Source organism: Eleginops maclovinus, chromosome 12 (assembly GCF_036324505.1).
Source record: "Eleginops maclovinus isolate JMC-PN-2008 ecotype Puerto Natales chromosome 12, JC_Emac_rtc_rv5, whole genome shotgun sequence".
In the NCBI taxonomy this organism is placed as follows: Eukaryota; Metazoa; Chordata; class Actinopteri; order Perciformes; family Eleginopidae; genus Eleginops; species Eleginops maclovinus.
Window position 1 is genome coordinate 12,843,130 of NC_086360.1, and position 27,444 is coordinate 12,870,573.

General features: G+C 41.9%; 3 protein-coding genes across 16 annotated transcripts; 2 read left to right on the forward strand and 1 right to left on the reverse strand.

Moving 5' to 3' along the window:
• The first annotated feature begins 35 nt into the window (after positions 1-35).
• rassf2b (Ras association domain family member 2b) lies at positions 36-11,128 on the forward strand. Of its 5 annotated transcripts, none has more exons than XM_063898368.1 (11): positions 36-281; positions 3,558-3,601; positions 4,809-4,882; positions 5,406-5,481; positions 5,811-5,962; positions 6,623-6,738; positions 7,886-8,028; positions 8,130-8,283; positions 8,411-8,532; positions 8,658-8,755; positions 9,327-11,128. In XM_063898368.1, exons 3-11 carry the CDS (start codon positions 4,830-4,832, stop codon positions 9,394-9,396), a joined length of 984 nt encoding a protein of 327 aa, XP_063754438.1. In that variant the 5' UTR covers positions 36-281; positions 3,558-3,601; positions 4,809-4,829; the 3' UTR covers positions 9,397-11,128. The 5 variants fall into 5 exon arrangements, with proteins under 5 accessions (XP_063754438.1, XP_063754437.1, XP_063754439.1 ...); XM_063898367.1 differs by lacking the exon at positions 36-281 and adding an exon at positions 1,931-2,203; XM_063898369.1 differs by lacking the exon at positions 36-281 and adding an exon at positions 1,931-2,194.
• A 126-nt stretch (positions 11,129-11,254) lies between these two features.
• Positions 11,255-18,933, forward strand: sprn2 (shadow of prion protein 2). 9 transcript variants are annotated; one of them, XR_010166889.1, is made up of 4 exons: positions 11,255-11,536; positions 12,864-13,077; positions 13,220-16,791; positions 17,952-18,933. XR_010166889.1 is itself a non-coding variant. In XM_063896288.1 (4 exons), exon 4 carries the CDS (start codon positions 17,960-17,962, stop codon positions 18,482-18,484), a length of 525 nt encoding a protein of 174 aa, XP_063752358.1. In that variant the 5' UTR covers positions 11,547-13,077; positions 13,220-16,791; positions 16,934-17,113; positions 17,952-17,959; the 3' UTR covers positions 18,485-18,933. The 9 variants fall into 7 exon arrangements, 4 of the variants coding, with proteins under 4 accessions (XP_063752356.1, XP_063752357.1, XP_063752358.1 ...); XM_063896288.1 differs by lacking the exon at positions 11,255-11,536 and adding an exon at positions 16,934-17,113 and having other exon boundaries at positions 11,547-13,077; XR_010166887.1 differs by lacking the exon at positions 11,255-11,536 and having other exon boundaries at positions 11,547-13,077.
• A 3,529-nt stretch (positions 18,934-22,462) lies between these two features.
• On the reverse strand, positions 22,463-27,352 carry LOC134873091 (uncharacterized). 2 transcript variants are annotated; one of them, XM_063896493.1, is made up of 3 exons: positions 27,115-27,308; positions 25,744-25,821; positions 22,463-25,292 (listed from the first exon to the last, which is right to left on the reverse strand). In XM_063896493.1, the coding sequence occupies exon 3, from the start codon at positions 24,825-24,827 to the stop codon at positions 24,114-24,116; it is 714 nt and encodes a 237-aa protein (XP_063752563.1). In that variant the 5' UTR covers positions 24,828-25,292; positions 25,744-25,821; positions 27,115-27,308; the 3' UTR covers positions 22,463-24,113. The 2 variants fall into 2 exon arrangements, with proteins under 2 accessions (XP_063752563.1, XP_063752562.1); XM_063896492.1 differs by lacking the exon at positions 25,744-25,821 and having other exon boundaries at positions 27,115-27,352.
• Between the last annotated feature and the right edge of the window lie 92 nt (positions 27,353-27,444).

Below are 27,444 nucleotides of genomic sequence, written 5' to 3' on the forward strand. Positions count from 1 at the left end.
CTCTGCCATTGTTTTCATGTTCATTGATCTCCGCACGCTGCGCGAACAAAGGGGCGTCAGGGTCGCGCTCTGATAGGTTCGTGGCCGGGCCCCCCGACGTTGCTGTACGCTAGCTCCGCCACAGTAGATAGACCTCTCGCACTCTCCTCCTGGATGCACGCGCCCCTGTGATTGTTTCCAACGAAAGGAAAAGCGAGCGAGTTTACCGAGGAGTTTCCCGTTAACGGACAGTCCAGCCGTACCGACGAGGAGAACCCGAGAGCCTGCGTTCACGGGGTTAGGTAAGCCGATATATGAGCTCCTAAAGTCGGAAGGAATCACACTGGAGCGTCGCTGTAGCATGATGCTGTCTCTTGGTTGGTGTGGCGACGTGTAGTCTGCGTGAGTGTTTTTACAAGAAAAGGGACTTTTAGATGTTTTGACGACATTAAATGCAAAATAAGGATATGTATTTATTGTATAAAAGCACTCTCGATACATGTAGGAGTAAACATCAGTATGAGCTGTGTGTGGTGAATTTAAATCACATGCAGTGATGAAACGCATGCTCGGTAGCACTGAAGTCTAAAATTAGAGCATAAAATGACAAACAAAAACTACTTACATTTGGTTTCTAGCAGGGAGTGTGCATAAGGCTGTGTGTTAGTAAAAACATGTTACATAACAAGCAATCGACTCCTCAGCACACATATAAGGCTGGATAGACCGAAAGTGACTAATATTCTGGCTTTGTAATATACACTGCTACAACAGCCTTTCCATAAACAATACCTCCATGAAGCTTGCAATGCTCAGTGTTTGTTGAGACTGTTTCAGAGAGGTCTTCATTCAATCCAACAGCACCACAAGCTACAGTCTCCAGAAGGACTGTGCAGTTGAATTAACAACCCTCAATAATAAACAGGACATTACAATAGGATTCTTTGAAGGACTGTGTTACTGCATTAGTTTTAGCTAGGTGTTTGATAAGGTAGTAACTGAGTGTTCTCTTAATCTTTAATGAAGTATCCTGTCAACAACAATTGCAATGGATTGCAAAAACACTCCATGCTGACAGCTTACAATGTCTTGTTATGTCTGAACAAATAGTAAAAAACATGCAGATATTTAATTTAATATCATGTAAGTATACAAAACTATTAAAATTTCCCTTAAATTCATATTAAGTTTGAACTATTCCGCATTAAAATGTCTGAAAACATATAGACCTATGTTAAATGTTGAGCGTATTTACCAACCATTCAATACCCCAATTGTTTCCAACAAATCGCTAATAGTAATCAAAAATAACGTAGCATTTCATCTCATTGCCTGTAATGTCTTCCTGTACCTTTTGTATACTTTACCTAACCAGGAAAAACTGATACCATGATCCCATGCTTCTTCACAGTGCCCTCAAACTGTCTTTCCTTACTGTTTGATTAAAGGACCCATACTTGCACACTGTGCGTTATCTAGAACCAGTGAATATTTTTGCCATTTATGGCTTTGAAAACACTGTATTAATGATTAATCAATCCCCCAAAAGCTGCAGATACACATCATCTTCCAAATCGTTGCAGCTCTACAGTCAACAAAGCGGCACAAATACTTTCTGCTTCATCGACAAACTCTGGAAGCCACATTTAGATTCTTGCAGCGCTTTCTGACAACCCCAGTATTCCTAACGAGGAGCAGGACACACACACACTCTCTCACACACACACACACACACACACACACACACACACACACACACACACACACACACACACACTATTTTTGGCTCAGTTCTGTGGACTAGTTTCTGGAGCTCAGATGTTTTTATGTGTTGCTATGACAATGCTGACAATAGTGAGGCAGAGCAGTAGTAATGCGGAGGCTGGAGGCAGGGGAGGTGGTGGGTTTGAAAGCAGACAGGAGGAGGTTTAGAGCCATTCATCGTGCATTTCAGCCAGAGACTTTGACAGAGGAGGTTCAGAGGCAACAGGGCAAGAGGGCAGAAAACAAGCCTGCATGTGTGTCAATGAAAAAGAGTGGGAGAGCAGAGGGGAGGCGGGGGAGTCAGGAAGTTGTGGTCATGAGTTTTAATAGCATGGTGGATGGTTTCTAGTCTTTCACAAGGAAATCACTAAGGCGACGGAGCAGAGAACTGAATGGGAAAACAGTCCAGACGACAGGAGAGGAAATATTTCACTAAACTGAAATAAATCAAGTGAGTGAGGTAAGAAACTGAACAGATGAAGGCAACAAAGAGACGTCAAGATACAGAGAGGGAAGAGGACATGGAGGCTGAGGATTGGCTGGCATTGTAATGAGGCACAGGGGATTCTGGAAGTCAATGAGATCCACATTTGGAGAAGAAACAGGACTGGGTCTGCTGTCGGTGTCTGCCTGCTTTCATTTTGCTGCTGTTGGTTTCTAAACGAAAGGCAGGGCCAGCGGTGGCTTTCTGCGGTCTAAATGTAACACAGATATTCTTCACAGAGATGAGATCCTCTGGTTATTACTTGAGAACAGCTACCACTGCTTGGAAACTGTTTGTTTGGTACCAGGTAACCAAAGCAAGTATTTAAGAGAATTTAATCCCGAGAAGACTCTGAACTTGAAGTGCAATTGTCGAGGCAGAAGTTTGTGTTGCTTTATGAAGCCTAAAAAATAGACACGCATCAAGACTATTATTCTGCAACACTAGCAGCAGACACTGAACATTATTTCAGACAGGGAATGATACTCAGCAGCTGTAAAGGTTAAATGTCTGATTTGATCTTTATTTCCTGAGGCTACATCAGAGAGGGATCGCTGCTATCAAATGTCAGATAGTTGACTCTAAGTTCACGTTTGTCTTCTGACACAATTACAACACTGTGTTGATTTGACAGCCGGCCACACGTCCGTCTGACCGCTGGTTCAGCCGCTACGAGCACAGCGCCCTTGACCACGGCGGCAGTATTAAAGACTAATGATTCCTTTGTGTCGCTGAACGGCAGAGCTTCTCAGCGCTTGACAGGGCTAATATAGGTGCTGAAATATTGATAGGCCTTGGCAGGGGGCTGGGCTGATTGGTGTTTAATATTTAATTAATCCACAATAACTGAACACATTTATTTCAGAGATTGACAGGCTGGGGATATTTCAGCTGCACTGTGTGTTGAAAGCTGCTACATTACTCCACCTGTCAGGTTTTAAATATCTCTGTTTAGTCTAGACATGTGTGTGATCTAGATGAGGCTATTGGCTGTTCATGTATGTGTATTATACATTGTTCTACCTGTACCCCTGCGTGTGTGTTTTCTCTTTGGGTGTGCATGATAAATCATCCGAGCTGCTCAAATTGAGGAAGTTTTGGGCCGTGTCAGGGCGATTGTCAGTTTCCTGTGTGACTGACTGAGCAAAGGAGGAAGTGATTTAACGGAAGGGGAGCACTTCCTTTAAACGCCCCCACGTCTTCCTCGTCTGATCGCTGTCACAAGAAAATACGTTTGAAGACAACACCAGAGTGACAAAAACGGCCAATACCTGATGATAGGTAAAGAGACTACCTGCCTTAACATCTCTCTCTCCCTCTCCCTCTGCAGCTGCCTCTCTGGTGAATCAGCAGCATCACACCGTCTTCACTACGGTAGGATCACTGTAGGCTTCTTACTGATGTTTCCTCCACGTTTGTTTGGCAGCAGGTCTGGTTATGTGATATGTTATAGAGGCACTCGCTGCGTTCTGAACTTTAGCCGTAACTATGATAATATTCAAATCAATGAAAACTTTTCGCTGCTTACACAACTGTCACAAGCTCCTTTATTTAAATCCTATTTCAGCATGAAGGGAAACCATTGGTAGCTTTGTACAAAAAACACATGAATGTGCTGAATCAAGTCAAAATGTGGAGACAACATGGACGCTACCAAGCAAATGTGTAGCATTTCATTGCTCAGTGAGTCCAAACATCGTCAGTATAGTCTGTTAGTTTGACAACCGTTTCGCTAACTTTCCTTATTTAGAAATATGCTTGAATTTGGATTAGCTAATTGAAAAATGTTTGACTTTCAACATATATTTAGTGTTTTATCTACATGAGCACTCATGGAGAGCAACTATTTAAAATATGTTGATGTTAGATGTGATGATAAAGGCTTTGGGAGTGTGTAATGTTGCTTTAGGTTCATTGTAAATGCTTGAAGAGCTTTAAAAGACAGAGAAAACAATATTCATCCCAGGAAATAAAAGTCTAGACTCGTTTTTTTAGGAGTTGGAGATGACTCCTCTTGGATGAGTCACGAAACGGCTCTTTTTCATTCCTCAATTATTTAATGTCACAGATAAGCTGCACACAGATAAGTGTTTAAGCAGCTGGCATGATTTGGCGGCAGAGTGGCACATGTGTCCTCCACCTGTTCCTCTCCTTCCTTTCCCGCCTCCCCTGCTGAAGACAGAAACAAACTAACATCCAGCAGAGAGGGAAGGGAAACTCTACAGGGTGATGGCTGGGTGCCATTTAAAACAGCTGCAAGTGTGCATGAGGAGAGAATAAAAGGGCTGACAGGAAAGAAAAGATATATTGTAGGAAAGAGCAGCTGTCTACCTCCATCACACTCCAAATGTTTTGATTGTCTGCTGTTAACTATGAGCTGATCTTTCTCCTGAAGGATAAACGTTGACAGGAAACTAGATATGATCTGCTGTTATTGTTAATGTGAGGAGCTTCACCTCCTCCTCCTCCTCCTCCTCCGCTTGCCTCTGTGTCTGTTGCTGCTGGTCATGAGGAGTCATGAGACTGATTCAGATGGGTGAAAAAGTTAAGCTGGTCTCTGTGTTGCCTCTTTGTCTCTCAGCTCCTCTCATGCTGACTGAGGATGGAAGATACAGAGTACGGGGTTCAGATCGGAGAGAACAAGTTCATCAGGAAGTAAGGATAAAATACCTTCCTGTTTCTCACTTGTTTAGAAACGCTTGCATAGAACAGTTTATTTTCCCCGTGGTAAACCTTTGTTAAAACCTCTAATCTAACGTGTACATCACAATGTGTGAAATGATGACGTCAGAGCTCCACTGCTGGTCCTACAGGTTTCAGCCTGTTAGTCATTTCATGTTAAAGCTAACTTGTGCATATTTTACTTTACACTTCTGACAATTTTCCAAACATGCATACATTTGTTGGTTGATTTAAGTGTGGAGTAAATAAGTATTTGACCAGTATGTACAATATGATGCCCAACCCTATATACTTTAGGCCTACAAGACACTCTAAAATAAGATGAACCCCCAAAACGTCTATGCACATGTTAATCTATGTCTGTCTTTGTGAAGCACTTATATATCTTCAGTTTGCTTGACATTTAATTCAAATAAGCTAGACTTGTAAACTAGAGTCGCAGCGTGCTCCTTCACACAGCATTTCCTCCTCAGTGATTCAACTTCTCTGTCTCCAGGGCAACAGTCCTCTCGCATCTGAAGACGTATAACCTCTACTATGAAGGACAAAATCTGCAGCTCCGACACAGAGAGGTGTGTGTGTGTGTGTGTGTGTGTGTGTGTGTGTGTGTGTGTGTGTGTGTGTGTGTGTGTGTGTGTGTGTGTGTGTGTGTGTGTGTGTGTGTGTGTGTGTGTGTTCATTCTTATTGGAACCTTTCATCATCTTCTCTTTCAACAGAAGCTCTCCTCACCCGTCTGTCTCCCTCCTTCCTGTCTCCCTTTCTACTTTCTCCCTCTCGTTCAGTGCAAGTTAATATACCCTACCCATTATGGGCTACATCCCGAAGGGGTAATAAACGTCCATTGTGTGTTTTTATTTATGTGTGTGTGGGCATTGATCACGGCTCCTCTTTCTTTAACAGGAAGAGGGTGAGCTGATCGTTGAGGGCTTGCTGAATATCTTTTGGGGCCTGCGGCGACCAATCAGGCTTCAGATGCAGGACGACCACGAGCGGATCCGGCCGCCCCCCTCCTCCACGTCCTGGCACTCGGGTTGCAACCTGGACAGTCAGGGGTAAGAGGTCCAGACAGATCCAGTTTCACTTTGCTGACCGGAAATGGTGATCCACAGGGTCAGCGGTGCAGCAGATATAGATTATGTATCTGGTTTGACTGACAAAATATAACGTTCAATAACATGTATTGATTCCCTCAGTTTGCTTAATCCTCTTGGTACTGCGACAGAGACAAAGGTGAACCTTTTAACCCACGTCTCTGGCTCAGCTTTGGTTTGTGCCTCAAGCTTCCACAGATCAATTTGTGTCATTAGACTTCAAGCCCCATTCCAGCTCTGTAATCCCATTCATCTGAAGGAGCTATTCTGGTTGAGCTCACGGACATGCAGCTAACCTTTAAAATAACATCAGCACTTCACGAGAAGGGACGTTAACCTTAAAGTTACTCAATCACAGTTATAGCAGAGCTGTTAAGCCGCTGTTTATCCATCTGTTAACTAAACAGGTCCCACTCTCAGGTTTCACAAGAACAACCGCTCAAACAGAACATTTCATAGTGGTCAGAAAAACATGCTTATAATCAATATAACTTCTCTATGTACGGAAATACTGTCTCAACAAACAGCTGTCCCAAGATGAAACTAAACGACAGGGATGTACTTTCAGTGTGTTTGTGAAAGACTGTTGACGTTACTGTCTCTCTCATCTCCTTGTTAAAGTTCCCCCAGCAGCACAGACGGTCAAGACACGACGCAGCAGAGCCCGCCCACAGTGGAGGTGACGGCACCCGACAGCCAACCAGAGAACGGCGGGGAGATGGAGGAAGAGGCAGAAGGTGGGGCTGCAGTTGATATCATTTGTATTTATATAACAGGATAAATATGTTAACATGTAGTATATCAACCTCATGACCATAGAATCCCGTGGACAAAATGAATCCCAGGAAAACTGAATGAATTATTTTCACTTGTTTTATTTCGCTCTACAGTTGAGACAAAAAAAATGCATTACATCATCAAGATTAAATGAACCTTACAAAGACACTGAGGATTAACCCTCATCTGCTTTATTTAAACGTCTCTGTGGGGGGGAAACCTCTTGCCTCTAAAATGGCATCTATGCATGAGGAAGGAATGAAATCCTTATTTCCAGCTCAGCCAGTTTGATCTCAACTCTTAAAGAGCTATTCTGTGTCATTTGATGGGAGTATACGGTTTGCATAACACGAAAAAGTTGCATTTCTCACCTGTGACGCTATCGCCCATTTAAATAAACTTTTAAAAGATAGCAGGAACACAGAAACACATTTCCTTCTTTCAGTGACGGACGGTATCTCAGTACATTTACTCAAGGACTGTCCCAAGTGCAGTAGTGAGGTTCTTTCCTTTAGTTTCTCCATTTTATGCTACTTTATTTTCAAAAGGGAATATTTTACCTGTTAAGCTATTAACATGTAATTCACATTATGAGTTACTAGTCACTGCAGATTTGGATTATTAATTGAAACATAAACACAAAAAGAATGAGCACTTTAAGTAAATTCTGATGTCTGTACTTTAGTTCCTTTAAGTAAAGATTAAAGAACTTTTTATTTATTTATAACAGTATTTCTACTTCTGTTCAATACATGAGTGCTCTGCCCACCACTGCTTAATGTAGCTGTGGCTGCGAGGGAGTGCGGTCGCCTTTCAATCTGAAGGTTGAGGGTTCGTTCTCAGCCCTTGTAGTCAACATGTCGATGTATCCTTGGTCAAGAAATGTAACCCTGAGTTGTTCCTCGATGGCTAACGGTGTTTAAATGTGTTTTATGAATGTTAGCTTCCCTGAGCAAGTGTCTCATTGCTCTGTATGAAAGGGTGGGTGATGATGCGTAGTAAAACGCTTTGAGGGGTCGTAAAGTCTGGATAAAGTGCTGTATGAAAACAGTCCATTTCCCATGAATAATCTCTGACTGACTTTAATACTCACTGTTGATTGGACAGAGGACTGTGAGAGCTCGGCTCAGCTCCTCAGGACGAAGAGCGATGCCGGCGTCTTAAGAAGAGGGCAGCGACGCTCACCGAGCGACCAGAGGAAGATTCGACGCCATCGCTTCTCCATCAACGGACACTTCTACAACCACAAGGTGATCCAGCTGTGTTCTGGAACCGTGTGTACATCTGTTCACAAATACATACACATGAGGTCAAAAAGAAAACAAAATTCATGTGTTGTTGTTGTTTGCAGACTTCAGTGTTCACTCCTTCTTTCGGCTCGGTGACTAATGTCCGGATCAACAGCTGCATGAGGACGCCTCAGGTGCTGCGAGTCCTCCTCAACAAGTTCAAAATAGAAAACAGCCCAGATGATTTTGCGCTCTACCTGGTCCATACAAGCGGAGGTGAGTGTCTATTATTCGGTTTATCTTTAATTGTCAAGTGAAGGAATTGTTGATGAGGAAAACACTTCAACGGTATGTATATAACTAGTTGTTGTTCTGTTGACTGATATCTGTGTGGATGTTTCAGAGCGTGTGAAGCTGAAGCGCACTGACCACCCTCTGGTGCTCAGAGTGATGCAGGGGCCCTGTGAGCAGGTCTGCAAGGTGTTCCTCATGGAGGCCGACCTCGGGGAAGAAGTCACCTATGATGTAACTCCCCTCATTCCGTGTAGCAGAGATATGAACATGTCTTCCTGCTTTACCTTTGTCCCCTTACCTCACTTTAGTCTTCCTTTTTTCTGCTTTGTCATTATATTTCTGCTCCCTTCCACCAGGTGGCGCAGTATATCAAATTTGAAATGCCGGTCCTGCAGAGTTTCATCACTAAACTGAAGGAGGAGGAGGACAGAGAAGTGCAGAAACTCAGGAGAAGGTACAATAAAATACTGTTTATATTATCAAGTTTTTATCTCTTAAACTCCAGAACAACAGATGTTAAGAGCTAACTAAAAATGCATTGTTCAGTTTTCCTCCATTACTGAGACATGCTTTAGGAAACTGGGATCCAGAAGACCCTTTAGCTTTGGGTTCACACATTTTCACAGCTTTTCTGTAACAGTTAACACAGATTTTAGAAAGACCTACAACTCTTGGATTCAGCGTGTTGAAACTTCTATCCACAGCTCATGAAGAAAGATTGCAGTACAAAAGCTATACCATAATAAATGTTACGAAGGGTCTAGTCAAGTTCACTGGCATTAAAAGACCTAAAGACAAGATAAAATAAAAAGAGCCTCTGAAAAATATTTACAATGGTGTAGGGTTAGGGCTGCTTGCTTGCTTTTTTTTGGCAAATATTAGAACTATTTCTGACAAAGGGTTTTGACATAAAGCATAAATGAATATTCCACTGGTTGATATTGAAAGCTTTGGTTGTCCTTTGGGTAATGGCTGATTTTCAATAATATATAAACTTGACCATAAGTGTTGTTTTTTACCTGCAGGTATACATACCTGCGGTGTATTATTGAGAAGCAGCTGGGTTGTCTTCCAGAGGGGTCGACGTGTATGTGAGCTGCTCTTCTAACTGTCAAAGGATCACACCCCCCACCCCCACATCTGTGATAAGATGACAACAAGTATCTGTCTCACTGATAACCCTGCTCCTCCCGAACTCCTGCCCCTGCATGGACTCCTGTTTTCTCTAGGTCCTCCAATCCATCACCCTACAGACAAACCTGTAACATGCTTTATTACTGTGCATGTGGAGTGGGACCATCTCAGCAATATGCTTCTTTTTTATTTGTCCTCACACACAGAAAGACATCCCTCTACTCCTGAGTCATTTCAACCTTTCTTCAGTGCTGTCTTTGGCTAACTGAGACACCCGTCTTCTGTTTACCCTTCAGATTGTAAGCACAAACATCATGTGATTTGGCATTAATGAAGTGCCTGTAAATATCATTCTTGAAGCACAAAGATACAAACAAAAGGTGTTGAAATAAAGTCCCTGTAGTGGTTTCAGTTGTAACTGGCACAGCATCCGACCGCAGAGTGTCTGTGGACGTGAAGCGAGTAGCTGCGTGCCTTTCATGCTCCTCGCTGTTGAGAACATGTTCATCTTGTGATTGGAAGAATTGAACCGACCCTGAGCTGAGGAGTTCACTGCGGGGATTACTGAAGGTCGAGTCAACACATAATCTGTTTCTGTTGTGACCGTCAGTCTGTTGTTCAAACTGAATGTTTACCATATTTTATGATTGAGGTCAAAGGAGTAGTTTGGCTTTTTGCCAAATGCTCTCTTGAGTAGAGTTGAATGTTTCTTGTATATTTGTATAACGACAGCTGGTTAGCTTAGCATTCCATGAAGACTGGAAACAGCTATCCTGGCTCTGTCTGAAGGAAAGAAACCCAGCACAGCTCCAGCTCTATATAACTGGTCAATAGTAAATTCTGTGCAGAAGCAGAATTCCATTCTGTGTTGTGAGAAATTTGAGGACCCAAATTCAAACAAATGAAGCATAGTAATAATTATTTAAGGTAAGAATAAAAACGGGCGGGAATCCTCTTGATCACTGAAGGGACATCGTGTGGCCGCACTGGGCGTCTCCCAGATGGAAATCCTGAAGACCTCTATTCTCTAACGCACTCTTGGAGTATTCATTCTGCCGTTTCCCCTCTAGATGCCACTAAATCTCACTCACTGCCCCTTTAAAAAGAAAAGTGTGGCCCCTGTCTGATTTCTGGCCTCTAGTTCTCACTAGCGATCCTGCCTTATGAAAGATGACGAGAAGATGTCATCAAAAAAGTACAGTAAAACACGTTTCCATCGAAGAACAACTTCCAGCATCGTCCTTCACACAATGACTCCAGGACAGGGTCGGACGGACAGACTGCACAAAAGAATAGTCATGGACGTCATCTTCTGTCTTTTTTTTACATCCAACACCATGAATTCTACAAGACTGTGAATTATGCCGATGATCATGTTTGTTGGACGAATGTTTTGCCTCCATATGTACAGCGCTTTGCTTCCGTCTGCCTCATAGCTCTTATCAGCATTGTTGAAAATCTTGCCGTACATTGCATTCAAGAGAGTGTGAGTGTGTGTGTCAGTGCGTGTGTGCGATTCTGAGCGTGCATGTTATATTTTTAGTGACTCTGAAGACTTGCCTGCTTTTGTATTGTGTCTTTTTACAAAACAATGATCTGTAAAATGATGAGAACTCATGCCACTACTTGGAAAATGTAGTGTTGTTTCGTACAATGATTGTTATTTAACAAATAAAGAGGTTTTCTTGAGAAAGCGTGTTCTGTATACAGTATATCAGTAATCTCTCCTCGTCTCGTTCAGGGCAGCGGGGGAAAAGCCCAGCATGTTATATAATGACGTCTAAATCCAGCATCATTTAAAATGACGGACAAGAGACAACAGTGGTCCAAGCTTCGGGAGAGTTCGTTAAGTGGTCTGGTTAAATCATTGTGACGAAAATAGACACCTGAATGTACACACACACACACACACACACACACACACACACACAGGTATTTATATGTGTTGTCAGTGGTTCAGCAGCCAATGAGCAGGTGATCCGTGGCACCTGATGGAGCTTGTAGTCTGGAGGACAACAGACCGAGCCTGAAGCAGAGTTACTGTCAGAAGCTGCGAACACTCTGGGAAGAGAATCTAATTTCTGTCACAAACGCTCAACAGGTGAGGTGTTTATTGTTATTGTTTCTTATGGAATGACTTTATCAGGTTTGAACAATGTTTATTTACTGGACTATTGAACATGTTGTCATACATGTACTTTACTTGAGTGTTTTCATTTCATGCTCCTTTATACCTCTAAAAGTAAAAGAATCATTGATCTTTTTACTCGACAGCATCATTTTGTTGATATATAGGTATCAACAAATTGCAGCCACATTGTTTTTTGTAAATGTGTTTATTTTCAACAAATTTAGGAACTTTGGAGGCAACAACTACATAAAAAGGCATAACTTTCCAAACTTTGATTTCATGTTGCTCTCAATGCTTGGTTAGTTGGATTTTTAAATCAGCACTTTTACTTTGGGTTTTACTTTAAGGATCATGGTGTTTCTTCCACAACAGTTTATTTTCCTCATTCGTTTTAATTAAGTTCTCTGGTTCTTTAATGGGTCCTGTGTAGTGCATGTTCGGGTCGGTCTCTGGAAAACAATAACACTTAGCTAGTGAACTCATCAGAGAGCTTCAGATTCATGTTTCATCCTCCTCTTCTACGAGTCAGAGCGGCTGTAATCTGGGAGTCAGTGAATGGATTATACTCAATCTAAATGACCCAGTGTAAGAATAGCTCGACTCGTCTGTAAAGAGGACACAGATTACACTGCGTCATGTTTGTTTACTGTAAATTGCGTCATGTTTGTTTACAGTAAATTACGTCAAGCTGCTCACTGTGGAAAATGTACTCCATACAGCACTTTAAAGTAAAACAACTCCTTTCCAAGTAAAAATCCTGCGGTCAGCAATAAAGTATAATTTACGAGTAGTTGGGATGCTGAAAAGTTTCTCTGTTATGATATTATTATTATTATCATTATTATTATTATTATTATTATTATTATTATTAGACCATTAATTTGTTTTAATTCATATGTAGGCCGTACTTTTGTGGTGGATTTGGTTAAAGAGTGGCCAATTTGAACTTCCTAATGTACAGTTGGGTGCTTCAATCCACAATAATGAATCATATTTTACGAATTGAACACATATGTTTGACACATTTGCTAAAAGTAACTACTGTTTAGAGCTGTTAATAAAATAGTGGATTCAAAAGGTTTATTTCAAATATTTCCCTCTGAAATGTTTCAGACTAGAAGCATAAAGTTGCATAAAATTAAACTACTCTAAAGTACTTCAAAATGATACTTATATATTATGCAGCATCCCTCCATCTTTTGCGAGCAATATATTATACCTAAATTGTGTATATGTTTGATAGTCTTAAAACTCTTTATCTATTTTATTTAACACTGTGGCGTCAAACTGGTGTCAGTATCTGTGGAGGAACTCCAGGCCTGAAGGGGGCAGAGAGAGCTCACCCAGACACCCAACAGACAGGATGCAACCCATGTTTCTGGAGGGACCGATTTCACCTGCGCACCTCAAATCAAGCATGAGTATAAAATGTTTGGAGGTAGCTCGGCGAGCCCTCTTTGCTCGGTCTCCTCAGCCTACTGACAGCTCATGTTCAACCACAGAAGCAACTGGTATGGACTTCAAATATTTAGTTTGAAAGAATCATTTGTTTGCTGTTTTCTGTTTGATTTTGATCTGTTTTGAATTTAAATGAGATGTTTAGTTTAATGATCATGATTGATGCGTACTGATGCATACTTTTGTTTCTTAAAGGTTATCAACCTATTCTTCCTCTGGAATTTCACTTTGTGCCATCAATCTGAAAGAAAATAAATCACCAGAATGGAACAGAGTTGTCCCCTTGCATTATTTGTGTTGAACAAGCCGTTTTCAAGTTTGGGCAGAGCTGAATCTGAATCTTAACATCTGGATAACTTGACAGTTGATAACCACCTTATATCCAGCATTGGCAGTGAAGACCCCAGGATTAAAGCCTGAAGAAAGGAAAGCTGTCATTGCAAAGGGAGAATTGACTGGAAAACAATGACGAAGGAAGCTCTTGGAAAAACAGTGAAACAGCTGAAGCAAGAGAGGACCTTGGCTAGAAGTGCCTTCACCAAACAAGCCAACTTCCTGAGCAGAACGTCAGGAAATTTGACAAAGACTGAACTACAAGAGGAGTTCAAGCAGCTCACGTCACTGGCAAGGAACATCGGGGAAACGAATGATGGCTACAGGGCTGGCCTACTGGCAGACCTTGAAGCTGAGACTGATGAAGGTGAAGAAGTCAAGCTGGACGAGCAGCAGCAAAAAAACCTGGAAAAGGTAATGGAGGAGTGCGATGCAAAACTGGATGAGACAGCCTGTGAGGGACTTCAGGGAATACCTGTCCCCGCCGTGAGTAGAGATGGCTATGAGCTACGGTGGGGCACTGTGAAGAAGCAAATCCAAGGTGCCGCTACAAGCCTATCAGAGTGGGAGATGTGGATTCCAGCATTACAGAAGGCAAGTCTGGAGGACAGAGTGAAGGAGCTGAAAGCTCTAAAAACCAGCCTTGAAGCGAGGAGAGCAGAATTTCTCACAGCACAAAGAATGGCAGAGAGAGAGAAGACGAAGAACACCACCACTGCCTGTGCCAGCTCATCAACCAATAGTAAAAATAAAAGCAACCAGTCTACCCAGGTTCGACGGATTCAAAAGGAATTTCCATTGATGGAGGAAGGACTGGGAGAACCTGCAAAGGCAGGGGGAGCCGACCGGCTCAGTAGAGGCAAAGAAGTTCCAACTCCTGGACAGCGTTGAGGAGAGAATTTGCCGGGACCTGCGCCTGCCTACTTACAACACTGCTGAAGATATGTTCAGAGTGCTGGAGATCAGGTATGGAAACAAGTCTACAATTGCCCTGGAGATAATTGAAGATCTGGAGAAATTTCCTGCTTTAAGAGCAAACCAGCCAAGGAAAGTCATGGACATGATTCGAACCATTGAGAAGGCCCTGAACGATCTCACAGAGCTCGGAAACACTGGAGCCATAATGAATCCTCTGGTGATAAGATCCATAGAGAGCAAGCTGCCAGACAATATGAAGAGAGACTGGCTCGTATTCATGGTCAACCCAAGAAATGGCGTGACCCCAGACACTCACTTCGACAGCCTTCTTGGATTCCTGAAGACCCAAGAGGAAATTCTTGAGAGACTGGAGCAGCTTAGTGTGAGTGAAAAGCCTGAAAGGAAACTTTCAGGACAAGAAGTATGCCTCCACACGTTCCACAAGGAGGGGAGGATGTATTATCTGTGGATATGAAAAGCACCAGGAGAAGATTTTCTTTTGCAAGCGGTTTAAAGAACTGAAGCCTGGCAAGAAGCTGAGTGCTGTGGAGAAGTTGGGAGCATGCAAGCGATGCTTAGTCTGTCATGGAGAAGATGAGTACTGTAAAGACACTTACCTGTGCAGGAACAGGGACTATAAAAAAGGGAGCTCTTCGGACCACCATTTCTTTCTTTGCTCAAGAGGAGACTTCAAGATGAAGGAATCTGATGGAGGAAAATCTGCCTGGAGAGAGCAAAAGCTCACAGAGGAGCAAGTAAAATTGATGTCTGAACTCACTCCGGAAATGGCAGAAAGATTCAGGAAAGCTTTTACCAACACCACTGCAAGGGCCAACTGTGTTGTGAAGGATCAACGTGGAGTGGTGGCGTCAAGAACACCTGAGCTACCAGTCATTCTAATGCTGTTAGAGGTAACTGCCAATGCAGGACAGAAGATTGGAACTCTCATTGACTTAGCATCAGACACCAACTACGTCACCCACAGTGCTGCCAGGAGATTGAATCTGCTAAGTGAAAACATCATGCTAATCGTCCATGGAGTCGGAGGGATGGCCATGGAGGTGAAAACCAAAAGATACTCACTCAGAGTGAGGGTCAAGACACCCAACGGCACGGAGAGAGCTCATGAGCTTGTCTTGGCAGATCATGGGAGACCTTCCATTGGAGCGGATAACACCGGCCAAACCTTTTGAGTACACAACAGTGGACTTATTTGGACCTTGTGAAGTCAAGGATGAGGTGAGAAAGAAAGTCAAGCTCAAGGTGTGGGGAATTGTCTTCTGCTGCATGGCATCCAGAGCTATGCACACAGATGTTGTCAGTGACCAGTCAACTGAAGGCTTCTTACTGGCGTACCAGAGATTCACAGGACTTAGAGGGCATCCGAAGAAACTGTGGTCAGATCCTGGAAAGAACTTTGTGGGAGCCAGACCGGCCCTCAAAGAGCTCTACCTCTTTCTGGACCAACTGGGAAAATCTGAGCTTGAGAATGAAGCTTCCAAGCATGGAACAGAATGGAGTTGGAAAATCCACCCAGCAGACTCTCCTCACAGGAATGGAGCTGCAGAAGCAGCTGTTCGTTCTGTGAAGCGGGCCTTGCAAAACCTGGGAGGAGAAGGACTCTTCACATGGAGTGAGTTCCAGACATTCTTGTTCATGGCTGCCAATCTTGCTAATGAAAGAACCATTGATGCCAGGGTGCAGAGCCGGGAGGACTGCATAGACTACATTAGCCCAAATACCCTTCTGCTTGGACGGACTGGACCCAGAGGAGATCTTGGAAGCTTTAACTTTGAAGGCTACCCCTACAGAAGATTGAGGGCTATTCAAACAGAAATCGACCGATTCTGGAGGAAATGGAGTCAGTTAGCTGGGCCCAACCTATTCGTGAGGGCTAAGTGGCACACAGTGCAAAGGAATGTGGCAGTTGGAGATGTTGTCTGGCTAGCGGACCAAAACGCCCTGAGGGGTCAGTATAGGCTCGCCAAAGTGATCAATGTCAACGCTGACAAGAAGGGTATCGTCAGGGATGTTCACGTCAGAACTTTTCCTAGCTACCCTGTCCCAACTATGAAGCCTGCTCAAAACCAGAAAGCAAAAAGACTCAAAACCAAAATATCAGCTACAGTTCTTCACAGAGATGTCAGGCGTATCATTGTCCTACTTCCGATTGAAGAGCAACACTGAAAGGGCAACTTAAACAAACCCTGCCCAACACTAAGGTGCTGTGACCTCCTTGGGTTCAAGAACCAGGAGGTCAAGTGGGAGGTGTGGCGTCAAACTAGTGTGAGCATAGGACCAGTATCTGTGGAGGAACTCCAGGCCTGAAGGGGGCAGAGAGAGCTCACCCAGACACCCAACAGACAGGATGCAACCCATGTTTCTGGAGGGACCGATTTCACCTGCGAACCTCAAATCAAGCATGAGTATAAAATGTTTGGAGTTAGCTCGGCGAGCCCTCTTTGCTCGGTCTCCTCAGCCTACTGACAGCTCATGTTCAACCACAGACGCAACTGGTATGGACTTCAAATATTTAGTTTGAAAGAATCATTTGTTTGCTGTTTTCTGTTTGATTTTGATCTGTTTTGAATTTAAATGAGATGTTTAGTTTAATGATCATGATTGATGCGTACTGATGCATACTTTTGTTTCTTAAAGGTTATCAACCTATTCTTCCTCTGGAATTTCACTTTGTGCCATCAATCTGAAAGAAAATAAATCACCAGAACGGAACAGAGTTGTCCCCTTGCATTATTTGTGTTGAACAAGCCGTTTTCAAGTTCGGGCAGAGCTGAATCTGAATCTTAACATCTGGATAACTTGACAAACACCAAAAGTGTATGTCTTTGTCATTATGTATATCGTGCTGTGTGTATATATTTGTTCTTGTACTATGAACAGTACACACATGGCTGCCTGAGTTGGCTGTAAGTGGATTTCTTCACACATATTTGTAGCAGCAAGTGCAGTCCTCAGATCTGGAGCCAGACTCTGTCACAGTATATCCGGATAGAAAGGCTTTTAGGGATTATGAATCTGATCCCAGGTCAGCCGGGTGTTTAACTGGAGCAGTGACGCTGCTTGTGTAAAATGTGAAGCTGGATTAAGAGCTGTGATCTGTACTGCTCTAAATTAATGTAAAAATAACACGCATTAGGACGAAGCTGCAACGAGAACATCTCATCAGTGTGTGAGGAAAGCTATAATTACTCATTACATACTTTAAAATATATGATCAACATCTAAAAATATAAAGCAGTTTTATTTAAAGACTCAGCAGTGTATTCATTTGTATAAAATGATCTCCTATCTCCTTTAAAATGCTGATGATAGGGAATAATATAATAATATTGTTCTCCTAAATCGCCATTTTGCATTATGGACCCTTTTTCTGTTTTTACCTATTTTTTGCTTATATTATATTGTTATACTTACATGGTTGTATTTGTTGGGTCACTTACTAATATTTAAAAAGTTATTTTTTAGCATTCTTACTTTGGTAAAATGCATTAAAAAAAATGTTGGACAATTTACTATTTGGTGTATATTTAGGATTCAGTATATTATTTATTTTTCTTCTTCAGTGCATGCAACTAAATGACAAAGAAAAATAAATATAAACTGAATAGTAACACATCAGGCCTCCTAATTTTTCCTTTCGTCTTATTCTTTACAGATTATAAAATGACGTCTTGCCTGCAGCGCCCCCTCCTCTTAGCGGCCCTCTGCCTGCTGCTGCTCGCTACTCTGCTGCCCAGCGCTGAGGCCCGGCGGGGAGGCGGAGGTTTTGGAGGTGGGTTTGGCCGAGGAGGAGGTGGAGGCCGGGGCTGGGGCCGTGGTGGCGGCCAGGTCTACAGACCGGTGCAGAGCAGCGGTCCCAGTGCAGGGAAAGTAGCAGGGGCCGCTGCAGCGGGGGCCATAGGGGGAGCCATGATCGGCTCTGCCCTCAGCCGCCCTGGATATGGAGGAGGATATGGAGGAGGCTATGGAGGAGGATATGGTGGCGGATATGGGGGATATGGAGGGGGGTATGGTTACCCAAGATATGGTGGTGGCGGCTATGGACCCAGGCCCGGCTATGACCCAGAGGGCTCTGGGGACATGGAGTACTACGCCGGGGCCTCCAGTGGCCCCATCTACAACAGCATCATCGTTGTAATTGGCTCCCTGATGTCCCTGCTGATGGGACACTGGGCAGCAGGCCTGTAAAAGGAGAGATGTCATCAACAAACCTCCTGTAGAAATATGTTCAGATAGTTTTCAACCGAATGTTTCCCACATTCACATTCCTCTTTCTAAGTGTTCAGTCTTTTTATACTTTTGATGATTGTATTAATGATCAAAATGTTTTATCCATAAGGAATCTGTGAAGATAGCCCAGGTATAAATGACATGTGTAGTTAGGTTAAGACTACCTCAAGAAGTCATGTGAGGAACAGTTTAAAGAGCAGCTGCACATTTGTTATGATCATGCCATTTATCAGTATTTTACGTAACAAGTGTGTTTTTAGTTTTTTAATCTCTGCATAATGGAAATGTTACACTTTCAGAACATTGCTTGTGTATTTATATTTGACCTAATTAAAGTTTTTATTTAAAAATGTTAAAAGTGTTTCCATGTTTATTATTATTTAAATAAAAAAGCGTTAGAACTAAAATGTGTGTTGTATTTTATTTTGAAAAAAAACTGAAGTTTTTTCTTTATTGAAAAGTCACAGACAAAGAGCTTCCAGGTCATGTGACTCAAAATCAATCCAGCATTTTATTTCTACACTAAGCAAGTAGGACACACCTGTTTATGGGATTTAGGCACTTCCTCTATATTATATAATTATCCTTATGAAAAATAGAAGAACTGAAATCCACATTTTATCTTCATTGTTAAGTTTGTCTCTGAGGTTTTGACCTGAGTCCCTTTGCCGCGCGTCTTCCCTTCTGTCTCCCCATTTCTCAAACGGCACTATATTAAACGCACTGGTTGCCCAAAAAAATCTTTTAAAAAATAGAAATAACAATTGTTTACTGAAGTATAATACAACTGAAAACAATATGACCCTTTAGAGCAGGAAAGATGCAGTATGTAAAACTAAAGTCCATTAAAGTCCACTGTGCATTGAAACATTACATTAGGCTTGTTATTTCATCGACATATTAAAACCCTGAGGCGCCCTGGAACAGCCAGCAGACTTCAGTCTCAGCTTGCTGCAATCCAATCAAATAACACCTGGTGTTTGCTTTCTATTCTGTCCTTCAAAATCTGATACAACCTGCTTTCACATTCAGCAATCATTCTTTATTAGAGCTGAAACACAGAGAAGAGTTGACCCATCCTTCGTTTAGTTCCATAGAGTGAACATATAAAGTGTAGTTCTACATTTGACACTCCTGCTCTGGCTGATTATTAGTTTCCTGTGAACCTGAAAATCTAAATCCAGGTTGAACTGCTACATTTTGTAAAATTCTCAGGCTTTACCGATTGTAATCAGACATTAAACAACTTGAGCTCAATTAACCACCTATACCATCAAATTGATTCCCATAAAAGCATTCCATATAATGCTTGTTTTCAACATTTCTACAGCCTAATTCAGTCGAAAAACAAGAATCAAAACATCTTCATGAGTAGGTTTAGAAGATTTATTAAGACAAGCAAAAAATGCAAGTCGACCCTCAGCATTCAGTAGAAGCTCCAGCAGCACATTCGATGTGATCCTTCACAGTAAAAGGCATACTTTGCTTTAAATATGTTACATTTGCATGTTCAAATACATTCAAAGCCAGACACTCTAGCATAGCGTACACATAAAACACATTAGAGGTACACCTTGGGGTTTATCATGATGTGGTTCAACAGTCAAAAACAAGCTTTGGCTTTTAGCTCAGTGATTGTCGCTGAAATGTGAGTCACCTGGTTTGGAACGTAACTTGTACCTTCAGCATTTCCATTTGACGCTAACTTACTTTGTTTTTTTCTTAATCTTGTTTTATCCATAATTCAAAGACATTCAGTCTACTGTTATAAAGGAGTGAACAAAGTAGAAACTATTCGCTTTTAAGAAGCTTCGAATCAGAGGACTTTTTGTCAAGCAGTAACAAAAATGTAGTAGTTGACATCTTAAAGATAGATTTTTGAAGCTCAATCTTAAAGCTAAATTTAAAGAAGACCGTAATAATTCATTTTTGTGAATACTAAGTTATTTTACTTTTGACACTTTAAGTACATTTCGCTAATAATAGTCACATACTTTTCCAAGGTTTTGAATCCAAGACTAGTATTCACAGTGTGGTGTTACTAGATTCAATATTTAAGTACAGATCTTAAATGTTTCTCCCACCACTGCAAGGAAATGGACAAAGTAATAAATGGAGAAATCATGAGTGAAAAGGTGTTTATCCTATATAGATAGAAAAGGCTGAATCAGCAGAGAGGATTTTATACCATCACGGAGGTGGCAATGTTTTTATTGAGCTAAAACTGCTCATTTTTAATATATTGTATTTAGAAATTATCCTGCGTGTTCGCATAACTGGGTCTCACTCTGTGACATTGTGAAATTCGCCATGACCTAGGAAATGTACAGTGGGGCAAAAAAGTATTTAGTCAGCCACCAATTGTGCAAGTTCTCCCATTTAAAAAGATGAGAGAGGCCTGTAATTTTCATCATAGGTATACCTCAACTATGAGAGACAGAATGAGAAAAAAAAATCCAGAAAATCACATTGTAGGATTTTTAATGAATTAATTGGTAAATTCCTCGGTAAAATAAGTATTTGGTCACCTACAAACAAGCAAGATTTCTGGCTCTCACAGACCTGTAACTTCTTCTTTAAGAGGCTCCTCTGTCCTCCACTCGTTACCTGTATTTATGGCACCTTTTTGAACTCGTTATCAGTATAAAAGACACCTGTCCACAACCTCAAACAGTCATACTCCAAACTCCACTATGGCCAAGACCAAAGAGCTGTCAAAGGAGACCAGAGACTAAATTGTAGACCTGCACCAGGCTGGGAAAACTGAATCTGCAATAGGTAAGCAGCTTGGTGTGAAGAAATCAACTGTGGGAGCAATTATTAGAAAATGGAAGACATACAAGACCACTGCTAATCTCCCTCGATCTGGGGCTCCACGCAAGATCTCACCCCGTGGGGTCAACATGATCACAAGAACGTTGAGCAAAAATCCCAGAACCACACGGGGGGACCTAGTGAATGACCTGCAGAGAGCTGGGACCAAAGTAACAGAGGCTACCATCAGTAACACACTACGCCGCCAGGGACTTAAATCCTGCAGTTCCAGACGTGTCCCCCTGCTTAAGCCAGTACATGTCCAGGCCCGTCTGAAGTTTGCTAGAGGGCATTTGGATGATCCAGAAGAGGATTGGGAGAATGTCATATGGTCAGATGAAACCAAAATAGAACTTTTTGGTAAAAACTCAACTCGTCGTGTTTGGAGGAGAAAGAATGCAGAGTTGCATCCAAAGAACACCATACCTACTGTGAAGCATGGGGGTGGAAACATCATGCTTTGGGGCTGTTTTTCTGCAAAGGGACCAGGACGACTGATCCGTGTAAAGGAAAGAATGAATGGGGCCATGTATCGTGAGATTTTGAGTGAAAACCTCCTTCCATCAGCAAGGGCACTGAAGATGAAGCGTGGCTGGGTCTTTCAGCATGACAATGATCCCAAACACACCGCCAGGACAACGAAGGAGTGGCTTCGTAAGAAGCATTTCAAGGTCCTGGAGTGGCCTAGCCAGTCTCCAGATCTCAACCCCATAGAAAATCTTTGGAGGGAGTTGAAAGTCCGTGTTGCCCAGCGACAGCCCCAAAACATCACTGCTTTAGAGGAGATCTGCATGGAGGAATGGGCCAAAATACCAGCAACAGTGTGTGGAAACCTTGTGAAGACTTACAGAAAACGTTTGACCTCTGTCATTGCCAACAAAGGGTATATAACAAAGTATTGAGATGAACTTTTGTTATTGACCAAATACTTATTTTCCACAATAGTTTGAAAATAAATTCTTTAAAAATCCTACAATGTGATTTTCTGGATTTTGTTTTCTCATTTTGTCTCTCATAGTTGAAGTGTACCTATGATAAAAATTACAGGCCTCTCTCATCTTTTTAAATGGGAGAACTTGCACAATTGGTGGCTGACTAAATACTTTTTTGTCCCACTGTATACATCATGTGATGTTCAATGTGTTTTCAACCTGGACATGTTTCTATTTAAAACGGTCTGATGCGGTTAAACCTCCAGAGAAGACCTTTAATTGATTATTTATGTAATCAGCTTTTATATATATTGAAAACAAAAGTCTTGTATAAGTCTTATGAACTGTACTGTACATATCCAGATTTGCAGGTTTAGCAACAATAAACTCATCTTGTAATTCGAGGACATTAAATCAATAGCTCATGGTTACATCAGAGGGGTTTAAGAGCACTTCCGCAGTCACATCCCAGCCAGGGACACAAGAAGAAGGCAACACATTGGATAAAAGAGAGGAAGGAGAAGAGTATAAAACAATATCAGAACATATACAACACACAGCTCATGGAAAATGGTAAACACAACATACATAAATAATAAAGGAAAGAAAAGCACACTTTGTTTTGCATTGATGCCAAAGTAGGCAATTTAAGGAATGTTAGAGAACATCATGCATACTATGGTCTGTGTTTAGAGTCTGTTCATTCAAAGAAAGAAAGACAGACCAATATTATAATCAGTGTTTTATGTGAGTTTCTGTATTTCACTGGGACTTATATGATGAATTCTATTCATGTTTTAAGCTACAGCAGTAGTAGTAGTAGTAGTAGTAGTAGTAGTAGTAGTAGTATTAGTAAATATGATACATTACAAATGCTCAGCCATGCTCATAGTGTAAAACCTCCCTAAAGCACAGGTATTTGTAAAAGTAGACAAATAGAATAATAAATAAGTTAAACTCCGGTATAAATTGATACTTTGCTTGAGTCACACAGTCCTCCAACATCAATATCCCTGGAATTAATATAATAATATCTCACAGAAAAAGCACATGTCCACATTATCAATGCAGCATCACTATGGCAGAGCAAGAAGCCCCCACAGGTACAAACTATCCTACCAACCCTAACCCTCTCTTGCTTTTTCCTCTGACACAAAAGAAAAACATCCACAAGGACCAGGTTTCACATCACAAACAAAGAAGGGATAGGTAAAAGTTCTCTGCCTATAAACCATCAAAAGCTAGGAGTACCATTAATGGCCACTCACTCTCGCAGATCAGGAAACTGGAAGTGCAATTCATTTCTCTCTTTCATGTCTAACCTTTTCCCCTCGTTTCCTTGAATCACATTTCAAAGAGTGCAACGGATGTCTCGATCAAATCTGAGCCATTAAATATTGAGCCACTGATAACAAGCGGCACAGTGTTCTTTTTAAACAGCTGAAAATGTAATAGCTCTGCAAGGCATTAAGAAAAACAGTCCCTGCATCCAAGCTGTGTCTATGTGTTTTATTTTATTTTTTAAGAAATAAAGTATTACAAAACAAATCCTCTCTGTTATGGGAAAGCTGTGTGACAGCTGCAGAAAAATAGAGGATTGGATCATGCTTACTAGCTCAAAACAGTCAAATATGCTTTTCTCAGCCCAGAGATCTCTGAGATCAGGCAACTGTGTGCCAGCTGTGTGGTCAAGCACATGCATGGGGATCTAATGCCTGAATATAAAGAGAAAGTAAAAGTAGAAATCAACAAAAAAAAGTCTATAAAAAGGTAGCAGGTTTCTCTCTCCCTAATCGTTTCCTGGATTTAACATTCTCCTCACTTTAATGTAAACTAGCGCTTCAGTGCAGCAGCATTAGCATGTTGGTACTTAGGAGCATCATTGTGGCACTGGTGACCACAGCTAACCCTGGCGAACCCACTAGTCCCTGAACACCACTGATCTGTTTCCTCAAGTACTTTTCAGAGTAGACCAAGTACAGCTCCAAGCATCTCCTGGCCTGCATCTGCTCCATCAGGGCCGGGTATCCGATCTCAACGATGCTGACTGTATCCTCTTCATCAGCGCTGTTGGGAACCTGTGATGCTGGGGGCACAGGATTAGCTTCAGGCAGGTTAAGAGGGCGTGGAGTTGAAGGTGCAGGGTTTGACGAGTTATCTGCTGCTGTGTTGTTCGTCTCTGTTGGGTTGCTCCCTGGTCCAGAGACGGTGGTTGAGGTGGTCGCAGCTGGTTGGTTGTTTGTCTTTGGATTCTCCGCCCGCAGAATGTCTGTTCTCTTCATGCAGGAGTCCATGTAGCTATCATAGGTTTCAGGAGGTTGGCTGTATTTGTAGTCTCTGCTATAGTCGTTGGTATCAGTGGACTTGGAACCATATTTCTTGTACATGTAGTTGTTGTAGTACTGCTCCTCCTGGGAGTTGTGGAAGTTGAAGGGAGGACGGGGGAACCTCCCTAGCCCGTAGCCCAGAGCCATCCCTACCATAACCCCTCCACCTGCTGCCAATGCCGCACTGCGTCCAAACCCTCTGGACCTATCAGAGGGATACATGCCCATTGACTGAACTGAGTGGGAAAAGGGAGAGCCGCCCCGAGCACCATAGCCCCCATATCCATAACTACCACCATATTGTGGGCTCAGGACTTTGTTGTTTGGGTTTCTGTTAATATATCCACCTCCATAACCTCCTCCATAGGGGGAGCCCCCTGCTGGGTACTGGTGAGGGTAGCCTCCAGCCGGCTGACGGGGGTAACTACCTGGATAGCCCGGTCTGCCTGACTGTGGGGGGTTACCGCCCTGATTGGTTTGTCCAGGCTGTCTGGGGTATCCACTCTGAGATTGGAACCCTGGTTATTTTTGTTGCCTGTATTGCTGTTAGTGTTGCCTCGGTTAGGTGTGGAGCCCTTCTTTGAGCCGAAGCCGAAGCTTTTCCCAAAGCTGCCTCCTCTCTTGGCCATTGAATAATGAAACAAAAGAAGGGAGAGACACAGCAGAGATAATGGATTCAGCTTCATCTTCGCCCTGTAGGGAGTCAGGGAGAGAAAGGAAAATGAAGAATTATAATTCGAGATACTGATTCTTAGGTTTCGAAATATAAACCTAATATTATAAATATTTTCACACAGATAAATACAAATGACCTTAAAGTGCAGTAGAAACGTATTATTGTGTAAATTACAAAGCACACCAGAAGTACATACACAAGGTTTCTGTAAAAACAAAATCAATTTCACATTGTTGTTTTTTGTGTTTTAATGAATGTCTTAATTAGTTTTCTCTATTTTATGATAGTCTATGTCTGTCCTAAACTCCTTTTTCACTTCACTGCACCTAACACAAGTTTCCTCAAGAAACCTTTCTGGGCTTCAAGTCAGTTCTTCAGGTCACTTCTTATTGAAGCTATTAGAAGTAATAAACCATTGAATTAAGTTCACACTCTCAATATGTCCTTGCAACGCAGTGCCTTACCTACCCTGTTCACCACATGGTTTCAACACAGATCTGAGAGTCTAAAATAGGTTTCCAGGTTGGCTTGAAATAGCACTGCGATCTAAAAAGGGGAAGAATGGATATTTCAAAATGTATATATTTTATATGGAAAAAAATATGGCAACTTTCTCATATAGGCTAGCTGCATATTACAGGAAGTACCAGGATCCACACTTGGCAGACAATTTACAATAAACAGCAACTGCCTGCTAGTGGCAATATAAAGAAAGGAAGCAAATAGCATTTTAACTAAACTTGCAATAAACACTCTGTTGCCTCTTAATCCACTGTATTTCAACAGTTATAAATGTATACGACAAGAAATATGTATCACATCTATCTGAGAGTTTGTGTTTTTCAGTAGTTATAGCTAATTTAAGTGCTGTCCACCAAAATGGAGAAATCTATTATTTCTGTATGCCTTATTGTGGGCAATGTTGCCAATCAATGAGCAAGACTGAATAATGGTTTGGTTTTGTTGGGGTCAAAATCTCTTGTCTATCCATCACAATAAATTAACATGTAATACGGTTACAAATATCATGATAGAGACTTTGATTCAGGGTTACAACAATTGTGTTGTCGTTTAGTCAGCTTTCTTTTATCACAGAGAAAAGCACATAAACATTTCCAAAAGCCCATCATGACATCTTTAAATTCCTTGTTTTATCAGTTAACTCATAGTGTAATCTGTTGTCAGTCCACTCGCTCCTGGATTATAATGGTACTGTTTCAAACACAAGCATTATGTTTATAGATGCCTCTTGCAGTTTCAGTGGTCAATTTAAGTACAAGGCTTTGTTTAAATTCAAATTGAAGGTACATGTGGTGAGTATTTTCTGTTCATGCCACTTTCTCCTTCTAATCCACTATATAGGCTTGTAGTTTGTGTTGTACTTCACTTAATTTATCCGACAGGTGTGGTCACTTTACAAATTAGGATTTTTTCCAGACAAAACATATGATATTTGGTTATTTGTTAATACTTCCTCCATCTATTCTAACCAGTCAGTGTATGTCTATGTAGGCGTTGCAGGAGCAGGACAATAACACATGGGGGGGGGGGGGGTCTAGACAAAACAAACCAGGCACGGATCTTATTATTAATAAAACACGTTACATAGCGTACTGTAGACCTAGACAGAGAATAATACTGACCTTGTGTTAATGTGGCCTGCTTACTGCGACTGCATTTATCCCGTTAAAACATGGCGTCGCAAATGTGCAGTTATTAAGCTAAACACACTAGGTTGAGCTACGGGTTTATTACAGTCGCATGAGGTAAATACAATTTGCATTTCAATCCCAAAAGCAGGAGAGTGTGCAGTTACTTTAAATAAAGGACTAGTCTTACCTGGACTGGTGACAGTTCTGTTTTTCTGCGTAGAGTCCCGCAGGTCGTGCCCAGCAGTGAAATGTTGATGTACCTAAAACGTCTCTAGGATACTGGATGATTTCAATGACGTAAGACAAGAGGGTCGCTGGGGGGAGGGTTTCATTTGACACATTTCCCAGCAACCTGCACCCCAGAGGAAAATCCCTACGCCTTGATAAATAGTACGTCCCTACACGTGGAGGCAAATGCACTTAAGGTGGTACACTACAGGTAAATATCGTGTTTTCATGCAATGGTCAATTTTGGGATTTTGCCTCCTTAACATGTGTTCTTTCAAACTAGTGGATA